Raw genomic sequence first — 11020 nt, 5'->3', positions numbered from 1 at the left:
TATATATATATATATATATATATATACCCAAGCCATTCTATTTAGCAAGGAAAACATAATGTACAGGAGCATTTTGCTTTAGGCTCAGCTCCTTTTTGGAGGGGTGGGGAAGTGCTACAGGAGCCCCACATAGAGGCAGATGTTCCTGGGTGATGCTTCAGTAAAAAATCTTACCCAGGGGCGGGGCGCCTGGGTGGCTCAGTCCTTAAGCGTCTGCCTTCGGCTCAGGTCATGATCCCAGCGTTCTAGGATTGAGCCCCGCATCGGGCTCCTTGCTCGGTGGGAAGCCTGCTTCTCCCTCTCCCACTCCTCCTGTTTGTGTTCCCTCTCTCGCTGCCAATCTCTCTGTCAAATAAATAAATAAAATGTTTTAAAAAAATTAAAAATAAATTAAAAATTAGTTTAAAAAAAAAAATCTTACCCAGGGGCACCTGGGTAGCTCAGTTGGTTAAGCGTCTGCCTTCAGTTCAGGTCATGATCCTGGGGTCCTGGGATTGAGAGCCTACCCTCCCCCAGTCGTGCGCACTCTCTCTCTCTCTCTCTCTCAAATAAATAAAATAAAATCTTAAAAAAAAATCTCCGGGGCACCTGGGTGGCTCAAATGCCTGCCTTCGGCCCAGGTCACAACCCCACATCAGGCTCCCTGCTCAGCGGGGGAGCCTGCTTCTCCCTCTCCCCCCTGCTCGTGCTTGTGTTCTCTCTCTCTCAAATAAATAAATAATCTTAAAAAAAAAAAATCTCCTTACCCTGTTCCAGCCCTCATGCTAGATGAGTCATGACACACCCCTGAGGTTTTAATCAAAGTGGATTCTAAGGCCCATCCATTTCAAATACTATTACTGGTTAAACAAAGTGACCATGGTGTACCCCATCAGTAGAATTCCATCTGGCCATTAAAAAGTATAAGGCAGCACTCTATACACTGTAAAGAACAATCTCCAAGAGAGAGTGTTAAATTTTAAAAAGGTATAAAGAGTGTTTATGCGGTGCTACCATGTGTATAAAACAAATACTACAGAGACTAGGAAACAGTAGAGATTACTTTGGAGGAGGGACTTGGTGGCAAGGGGACCAGGGTGGAAGTGAGCCATAACTTCTCACTGTATACATGTGTACCTTTTCCTTTATGTCATCTGTATGTATCACTTATTAAATAGTTTAATAAAAATAAGTTACCTGTGGATTATCCACCTGCAGGTAGACACTAAGTAAATGAGACAAAGGTTTAATTCCAGACTGACTTTTCATGCTTCCCAATTTCCTTCATGATCAGATCCTGCTTTCATAAATTATAATCTGGGGAAATGGAAACTTCATATCAATAATATATTTAATTTTTTAAAGCTACTCTTCCCAGAAGGACTTATTAATAACTTTCTAAGTCATTTATGTACTTTGCAATGTTCATTACATTTTACTTAATTATAATTTTTTTTTTTTTTTTACTGTATACACTTCTTGTATCAATACAAGTACTTTTTAATAACTATGCACTATTTTGGGCTCCTGGCCGGCTCATCAGTAGAGCGTGCAACTCTTAACCTCTGGGTTGTGAGTTCAAGTTTCACGTTGGGCGTAGAGCTTACTTAAAAATTAAAAATAATAACAATTATACAATATTCAACTTAATATACCTAACCATCTCTCAAGTATTAGATATTTGTTTCTAATTTTTTACTTTTATAAATAACACTGTTAAAAACATCTTTGTAGGGGCGCCTGGGTGGCACAGCGGTTAAGCGTCTGCCTTCGGCTCAGGGCGTGATCCCGGCGTTATGGGATCGAGCCCCACGTCAGGCTCCTCTGCTATGAGCCTGCTTCTTCCTCTCCCACTCCCCCTGCTTGTGTTCCCTCTCTCGCTGGCTGTCTCTATCTCTGTCAAAATAAATAAATAAAATCTTTAAAAAAAAAAAAAAAACAAAAAAAAATCTTTGTAAAAATTCTTATTTTTCTTGGGGCAAACTATTTTCATGTCAGAAATGAAAATCTCATGTTATGTCCATTACACCTCAATTTTAAAAAAGAAATTAAAATCTCATACCGTACGTTCTCTTCATCCCTTTCATTCAAAAAAGGGAAACAATTTATGTTACATTCTAAAATGTGTTTAAAAATTGTTTCAGATTTTCTACAGCTCTTTTCTTCTTCATCAGAGATAACTAAGCTAATTATAATCCATTTTAAAGTTGTCTTTCGGGGCGCCCGGGTGGCTCAGTTGTTAAGCGTTTGCCTTCGGCTCAGGGTGTGATCCCAGGTTCCTGGGATCGAGCCCACATCAGGCTCTTCTGCTGGGAGTCTGCTTCTTCCTCTCCCAGTCCCCCTGCCTGTGTTCCCTCTCTCGCTGGCTGTCTGTCAAATAAATAAATAAAATCTTTTAAAAAAATTAAACAATAAAAATAAAGTTGTCTTTCGAACCACCCAGGAAAGGCAGATGTGGGTGGGGCACAAACCAGGTTCGGAGTCAAGGTCTGGGGTCAAAGTGACGGCAGCGGAAACTGGTGCTGATCTAGGGCTCAGGCACATCTGCTCTTCTCCAGCCACCTTGAACCCTGTTTTCCTTTCCCCAGGGCCTATGATCCTGCAGATTATGAGCATTTGCCAGTTTCGGCTGAGATTAAGGAACTCTTCCAGTATATCAGCAGGTGAGCTCTAGGCCCTCCTCCCATGACCCCGCCCCTTTCCCACCTCTAGTCTGAAACAGGCCCATTCTTCCTAGATTTTTTTAGCCTGAACAGTAAAGTCCATTTCTCTGACTTTCTCTACCTTCCCTTGCCAATGTCTCCTAGGTACACACCTCAGTTGATTGACCTGGACCACAAACTGAAACCTTTCATTCCTGATTTTATCCCTGCTGTTGGGGATATTGATGCATTCTTAAAGGTACAGTTGACACATCCCAAAAATGACTTCTTCTGACCTCTCTATTACTGTTAACAATTCAACTACTTTCCTTGGCTAGCATTGGCTATGTTGATAGATAGTCTTTATTTCATTGGAATTCTTAATCTTGCCTTCCAAATTCTACTCATCGCTATTTAGGTTATCCTTGATTATATCATAATATATTAAAAATTTATCACTCATTTACCTCCTAATTATCAGCTGTCCATTTAAGGCACTGTAGATCATTTTTTTTACAGATAGTGTTTTAATACAACATGATAACACAAGCATGCCTTTTACTACTAGTAATAATGATGAATGGGAAGAGTTCTTCCTCTTCAACTTATTGGAAACAACAGGTACAACCTTTTTATATGCCCCCTCTCATTTTTTCCTTTCTTCCTTTCTCTTAACCAGGTCCCACGTCCTGATGGAAAGCCTGACAACCTTGGCCTGTTGGTATTGGATGAGCCTTCCACAAAGCAGTCAGACCCCACAGTGCTCTCACTCTGGTTAACTGAGAATTCTAAACAGCACAACATCACAGTAAGACACTGCCGAGTATAGGCCCCAGCTGGAGAGGGCCAAGAGCAGAGGCCGTGCTGGATTCCATGCAGTTGACTTACTGCCCATCAAAAGGGATGGCTATGGTTTCAGGCCAACCCTATTTAAAAAAAAAACAAAACAGTTTCATTGAGATATAATTTACTTGCCATGAAGTTTGCCCTTTTAGATTGTACAGTTTAGTGATTTTTAGTGTATTCACTAGCTGTACAAACATCACTGCTACCTAATTTAAGAACACTTTTATTATTCCAGAAAGAAACCTCATACCCATTAGCTGTCACTCCTCATTCCCCACTCCTCCTAGACCTGCTAAGTACTTCAATTCCTTCCTTTTTTCTATTTGAGTAGACTTGACATACAACGTTACGGTAGTTTCAGGTGTACAACACAGGGATTGGACAAGTTTATACACTATGCTGTGCCCACCACAAGCGTAGCTGCCATCTGTCACCGCACAGCGCTGTTACAGTACCACTGACCGTATTCCTCGTGGCGTGCCTTTTATTTCTGTGACTTACTCATTCTGTAGCCGGAAGCCTATTCTCTCTCACTCCCCTTCACCCATTTTGCCCATCCCTCCCACCCCCTACCCTCCAGCAAACACCAGTTTGTTCCCTGTATTTATAGGTCTGATTCTGCTTTTTGTTTTGTTTATTCATTTTTTAAATATTCCCCATATAAGTAAAATCATACTTTACTCCTTTGTTTATGGCTGAGTCATATACCGTTGTATGGACATACCACATTGTGGTTATCCATTCTCCAGTTTCCACTCTTTTTAACATGCTGCTGTGAACTTGTATGTACATACAAGTTTTTGTGTGGGCATATACTATTATTTCTCTTGGATTACTGGGCTGTGTGCTAACATTTTGAGGAACTGCCAAACTGTTTGCCAAAGGAGCTGAACCATTTTATAATCTCACCAGCAACGAATAAGAGTTGCAGTTTCTCCACATCCTCGCCAACACGTTACTGCCTGTCTTGTTTATTCCAGCCATCCTAGTGGTGTGAAACACCATCTCACTGTGGTCAGTCCTATCCTGTTGAGCTGCGCCCCCCCCCTTGCATGGCTCCAGAAAATTTTACCAGAGTTTCCTCTCATCCTCATTGGCTGCCGTCAGGCTTCCCCATTCATCAGCTACCTGCTGTATACGAAACAGCAGCAATGATGAGCCATCCTGTTAAAATAGGAGAGCTACTTTAATACCATCAGCCAGGGTTCCTCTTATTTTTTCTAGCAACATATGAAAGTAAAGAGCCTAGAAGATGCAGAGAAGAATCCCAAAGCCATTGACACATGGATCGAGAGCATCTCGGAGTTACACCGTTCTAAGCCCCCTGCGACCGTGCACTATACCAGGTAAGAAATACTACCCTCCCCACCGTAACCCCTGGTAACCGACACCACCTGCAGACCCATTGCTTCTGAGAGGAGGGTCCACAGGCAGAGGACATACTGAATTAACCGAGGTCCTGTGGACCCTGGTAACTACTGGCTGAGATTGCAGACATAAAGATTGTGATTTATCTGGTATTACTTAGCCATTCTTCCAGACCCCAGACCCTGGATAAGTCTGCCCAGTCTGTATTCTCCTGAAATCCTCATGTGGCAGACTGACCACCTCCCTTCATCCTAGAATCTCCTGACCAGAAGTTGCTGGTGTCATGGGTCCACTTTCTTGTTCATATTTATCTCTGTCCATGCAGGCCCATGCCTGATATTGACACACTGATGCAGGAATGGTCCCCAGAGTTTGAAGAGCTTTTGGGCAAGGTAAGTGGAGGGAGCAAGAGGTACAAAACTGGCATTTACTTGAAGGCCTGGTGTTTGCTCTCTTCCTGTATTTTTTTTTAAGTCTTTTTTTCTTGGGGCGCCTGGGTGGCACAGCGGTTAAGCATCTGCCTTCGGCTCAGGGCGTGATCCCGGCATTATGGGATCGAGGCCCACGTCAGGCTCCTCCGCTATGAGCCTGCTTCTTCCTCTCCCACTCCCCCTGCTTGTGTCCCCTCTCTCACTGGCTTTCTCTATCAATGTCAAATAAATAAATAAAATCTTTAAAAAAAAAGTCTTTTTTTCTTAATTGACCAACTTTAAGTATTTTTATTTATTTATTTGAGAGAGAGAGAGAGTGGGAGCACCATCATGCAAATGGGGGAGGGGCAGAGGGAGAAGGAGAGAAGCAGACTCCCCGATGAGCAGGGAGCCTGATGGGGCAGTGCGGTGGCGGGGGGGTGTGCTAGATCCCATGACCCTGAGATCATGACCAGAGCTGAAATCAAGAGTCGGACACTTAACCAACTGAGCCATCCAGGCGCCCCTTAAGTTTTTCTTTTTTTAAGATTTTATTTTTAAGTACTCTCTATACCCAACATAGGGGCTCGAACTTACAACCCTGAGATCGAGAGTCACATGCTCTACCAACTAAACTAGCCAGGTGCTCCTCTCTTTTTGTATTTTATTATCATTTGCTTTTTAATTGGAGTATAATTCACAGAGACATACACACGTTAATTTTCAGCAACTGAACATCTTTGTGGAACGAGCACATCAGATCAAAACACAGAACATCACTAGCACCCCGGAAGCCCACTCATGCTTCCACCTCCCAACGTAATCACTGCCTGATTGCTTTCTCTTTTAAATAATATTTTATTTATTTATTTGACAGAGAGCAGGAGAGGGAACACAAGCAGGGGGGTAGGAGAGGGAGAAGCAGGCTCCCAGCGGAGGAGCCTGATGTGGGGCTCGATCCCAGGACCCTGGGATCATGACCTGAGCTGAAGGCAGACGCTTAACCACTGAGCCACCCAAGGCGCCCCACTGTCCTGATTTCTAACAGCATAGACCAACTTGCCTATTGTGTATGCTGTCTAAATCTAATCATCCTCTTTTGTGCCTTATTCCTTTTGCTGTTAAGAAAGTTAAAAGTTGGGGCGCCTGGGTGGCTCAGTCAGTTAAGCATCTGCCTTTGGCTCAGGACGTGATCCTGGGCTCCTGGGATCAAGTCCTGTATTGGTCTCCCTGCTCAGCAGGGAGCCTGCTTCTCCCTCTTCCTCTGCTCCTGTCCCACTCGTGTGTGTTCTCTCTCTCTTGCTTGTTCTCTCAAATACCAAAAATTTTTTAAAAAGTTAAAAGTCATAATGGGGAAAATATGACAGTTTAGAATTAGAAATAAAGAGTTCTAAGTACCAATAGTTACCATTAAAGTTAAAAGAGTGATGGACATAAAAAAATTATTTACATATATGTATATATATGGTAAGATTACTGTCCAAGCAAAGAGCTCTTCCATATCAAGAAAAGGAAATTGATGGGATGTCTGGGTGGCTTAGTCGGTTAAGCGTCTGCCTTTGGCTCAGGTCATGATCCCAGGGTCCTGGGATGAGTCCCTAGTCAAGCTCCTTGCTCCTTGCTCCTTCCTCTGCCTGCCACTCGCTCTGCTTGTGCACGCATGCTCTCTCTCTCTCTCTCTGACAAATAAATAAATAAATAAAATCTTAAAAAACAAAGCGGGGGGAGGAAACTGAGCAAACATGATTAGCAGGTCATTGGTTATCATATTTAAAATTTCTACAACAGCCACACCATATTCTTCACCCCCTTTCCCTGCTTCTTCTAACACTTAGCTCCTGACATACCCTATACTTTACTTATTTTGGTTTTTGTTTCTCCCTATTAAAATATAAGCTCTGGGGCGCCTGGGTGGCACAGCGGTTGGGCATCTGCCTTCGGCTCAGGGCGTGATCCCGGCGATCTGGGATCGAGCCCCACATCAGGCTCCTCTGCTATGGGCCTGCTTCTTCCTCTCACTCTCCCTGCTTGTACTCCCTCTCTCTCTCGCTGGCTGTCTCTGTCTCTTTCGAGTGAATAAATAAAATCTTTAAAAAAAAATAAAATNGTGAATAAATAAAATCTTTAAAAAAAAATAAAATAAAATAAAATAAAATATAAGCTCTGTGGGGGCGCCTGGGTGGCGCAGTCGTTAAGCGTCTGCCTTCGGCTCAGGGCGTGATCCCCGTGCTCTGGGATCGAGCCCCACATCAGGCTCCTCTGCTAGGAGCCTGCTTCTTCCTCTCCCAGTCCCCCTGCTTGTGTTCCCTCTCTCGCTGGCTGTCTCTCTCTGTCAAATAAATAAAATCTTTAAAAAAAATAAAATAAATAAAATAAAATAAAAGCTCTGTGAAGACAGAGGTGTTTTTTGGTTTTTTTTTTTTTAAGAGTTTTTATTTATTTGACAGAGAGAGAGACAGCCAGCGAGAGAGGGAACAGAAGCAGGGGGAGTGGGAGAGGAAGAAGCAGGCTCCCAGCGGAGGAGCCTGATGTGGGGCTCGATCCCATAAGGCCGGGATCATGTCCTGAGCCGAAGGCAGACGCCCAATGACTGAGCCACCCAGGTGCCCCAAGACAGAGGTTTTGGCACCTGTTTACTTAACTGAGGAATCGTTGTAAAAGCAAAGAATTTATAAGTAGTCTCTTTCCTCAAAACATTTTAAAGCTGTAGCTAAGGAAAAATGATAAGGGGATTGAATAGATTGTAGTATGTTCACTCGGTGAAATACTCATACAATACCATATTATTTGGCCTTATTTTGCTCTGATAGGGAAAAATATCAATGACATTTTAGGTGAAAAGAGGAAACTGCAGAACTACATATGCTCTGATTTTTGTAAAAAGAGAACAAAAATTGTTTACAAAGCCATTTGCTTTTAAACTTACAGTATGACTTGTTTAGATCCAGAGCCTGTCACCTGATACGTCATGTCCATTTTGTCTGTTCCTATACTGTCCCAGGCCCATTAGGCTTCACAGCAGCAAGTACCCATAAATGCCTGGACATAGCCTGGGGTCGGCTTCTTCACAAATACACATCGGAAGACAGCATGGCAGCATATTGTACTTATAATTTTTTTTTTTTTGGTCCTGTTAGATCATCTGCTACTTTCGTGGTTAATGGATGTGACCAACTCCTTTTTACTGATCCAAGAAAAACAAAAGCATATTATTTGCTGGGGCTTCCATGACAAAGTAGCACACACTGGGTGGCTTCAACAACAGAAATTTATTTTCTCACACATCTGGACACTAGAAATCTGAGGTCAAGTTGTCGACAGAGTTGATTTCTTCCAGGACCTTTCCCCTGGCCGTCTTCTCTCGGTGTCCTCACATGGTCTTCCCTGTGTGTGTGTCTGTGTCCTGATTTCCTCCTCTTATGAAGACACCAGTCATACTGGATTAGGGCCCACCCTAATGACCTCATTTCACTTAATTATCCCTTTCAAGGGGCGCCTGGGTGGCTCAGTTGTTAAGCATCTGCCTTTGGCTCAGGTCATGATCCCAGGGTCCTGGAATCCGAGCCCCACATCGGGCTCCCTGCTCAGCGGGGAGTCTGCTTCTCCCTCTCCCTCTGCCTGCCACTCCCCCTGCTTGTGCTCTCTTTCTCTCTCTCTCAAATAAATAATAAAATCTTTAAAAAATTATCTCTTTTGGGACGCCTGGGTGGCACAGCGGTTAAGCATCTGCCTTCGGCTCAGGTCATGATCGCAGAGTCCTGGGATCGAGCCCTGCGCGTTGGACTCCTTGCTCAGCAGGGAGCCTGCTTCTCCCTCTGCCTGCTGCTCCCCCTGCTTGTGCTCTCTTTTTCTCTCTCTGACAAATGAATAAAAAATTTAATCTTAAAAAAAAAAAGAGTGAGAGATTGAGAGAAAAAGAGAGGTGCTGGCCCCACTGAAACCTGAGCCTTCCGACTTTGGTCTGTCCCATGCTGCTCCTAGGTGAGCCTGCCCACCGCAGAGATTGACTGCAGCCTGGCCGAGTACATCGACATGATCTGTGGTAAGCTCCGCCACCCCTTCCTTGTCCCCGTCTCCGGACAAATATATTGTAGGCTTTTGAAAAGGCTCGTTTGCTCTGGGAAGATAGCATCTTGAATTACAGCCCTCACTCTAAGCCAGTTTGCTGTTTGGCAGCACTGAAGGTGGATTTTGGGCTTCTGTGACTCCCTGGCAGGTATCAGCCCCCAGAGTTACAGCGACACATCCCATCTGGGAGGGGCATGGCTATCCTAAACATAAATGCCCCATAATTCCCATTGCGTTTGGTTCTGCTCATGAGAACTCTTGATTTCAGCCATCCTAGACATCCCGATCTACAAGAGTCGGATTCAGTCCCTGCACCTGCTCTTCTCCCTCTACTCGGAATTCAAGAACTCACAGGTAAGACTAGTGCAGAGAGTGTCTTCCACTGTAGTGAGGAGCGCTCCATCTCCACCCTTCCCAGTTGGTTGGGATTTGTCCTTGGACAAGGAAGGATGTTTCTGCAAGAGTTCCCATCCCCCTTCCCCGTCATTCAGAGAACAGCAAGCAGGAAGAGTCGGGCTTTCACAGGAAGGGAGGCAGAGGAGCTGCGGGCCTTTGGCGCGGCCACGCCTGTGAGGGTCTACCAGGGACACTCACCGTGGGGCTTAATGAATGGACGCAGGACGAAAGGAAAAAAGGGGTTCATCTTTGAAGGAGGTGGGGCAAAATTTCTAGCTGTTTTTCAAAGACAGCACCAAGGAATTGTTCTGAAAGTAGAACTGGGAAAAAACTGGAGCTTAACGGATTGTAAAGGGGTTAGTTCTTGCTCAAATATAGCAGCCGGTATACCAAATACTCTGTGTACCCTCTCCTCTTTCCTCACAGCATTTTAAAGCTCTAGCTGAAGGCAAGAAAACATTCACCCCTCCCTCCAACTCCGCTTCCCAAGCTGGAGATGCAGAGACATTGACCTTCAGCTGAGACACCCCCCAGGTCTCTCTGCTCCGAGGCTGAGCTGGCGCCTCTGCCCTGGCTGAGGAGAGACGGTCATCAGCCATGTGGCCTCTGCGCCTGCACACAGCCGGACGCAGGGACGCGGACGTCCTGCTGCCCTCTCTGCCAGAAAGTACTGCGCGTGTTCCTTAAATGGCTTCTGCCTGTCTCCAGTTTTCTTCCCGTGGGAATCACGCATCTATCTACACCACTGTGGGGACTTGAGTTAGAAGAACAGAAGGATTGGAATGTCTGGGATTCCAGGGTGCTCAGCTTGGGAGGAAAGTTTCAAAGATGTATTTTTTGAGACAGTGATGGAATTATTTTCTTTCATTCTTAACGTTACTGGCAAAGATTTTGCAAATAAAATGCCCTGACTTTCAGGTTGTCCTGCTGTTCTATAAGAGGAAAGAGGAAAGACAGACGGAGCATGAGGTGGAGATAAGGATCGGGCCCATAATGGCATTAACTGACTGAAGAGCAGTTTTAGCAAATCAGCTTTGTGAAAGAGCATCCCCTCCGCGCCTCCTGGGTTGGCAGCAGAGGCCGATCGTCTTCTCCCGGAGCTGACTTTTCCTAGGGGTCACCAGTTACTGCTGCTGCCTTACAGGTTACCTGCCTGTCTAGCTCCAGACCTGTTGGCCTGCGGTCTCCAGAGAGCCCGGCTGTTGTATCCGGATGAGCGGTGATCGTGCCCTGGACGAGGGAGGAAATAGTGGTGGAAGTAGAGACGGGCCGGTTCAGGAAATAATTTGGAGGCTCTATCAGCTAAGCTCC

At 44.8% G+C, this 11020-nt stretch overlaps 1 protein-coding gene across 2 annotated transcripts in view; it reads left to right on the top strand.

Annotated features, from left to right (window-relative positions):
- Window positions 1-10626, top strand: part of IFT46 (intraflagellar transport 46) — an 18559-nt gene extending 7933 nt beyond the window's left edge. For both annotated transcript variants that reach the window (XM_002927871.4, XM_034665886.1), the window contains 8 exons: window positions 2568-2642; window positions 2787-2880; window positions 3301-3429; window positions 4692-4813; window positions 5161-5227; window positions 9227-9287; window positions 9582-9667; window positions 10136-10626. In XM_002927871.4, the coding sequence (XP_002927917.1) occupies window positions 2568-2642; window positions 2787-2880; window positions 3301-3429; window positions 4692-4813; window positions 5161-5227; window positions 9227-9287; window positions 9582-9667; window positions 10136-10231 (730 nt within the window). In that variant the 3' untranslated portion in view covers window positions 10232-10626. The remainder of the gene's footprint in view (window positions 1-2567; window positions 2643-2786; window positions 2881-3300; window positions 3430-4691; window positions 4814-5160; window positions 5228-9226; window positions 9288-9581; window positions 9668-10135) is intronic.
- The last annotated feature ends 394 nt before the right edge of the window (window positions 10627-11020 follow it).

Source organism: Ailuropoda melanoleuca, chromosome 8, assembly GCF_002007445.2.
Source record: "Ailuropoda melanoleuca isolate Jingjing chromosome 8, ASM200744v2, whole genome shotgun sequence".
In the NCBI taxonomy this organism is placed as follows: domain Eukaryota; kingdom Metazoa; phylum Chordata; class Mammalia; order Carnivora; family Ursidae; genus Ailuropoda; species Ailuropoda melanoleuca.
Note: the sequence above shows the minus strand (reverse complement) of the source record. Positions and strands in the feature narration are given on the sequence as shown.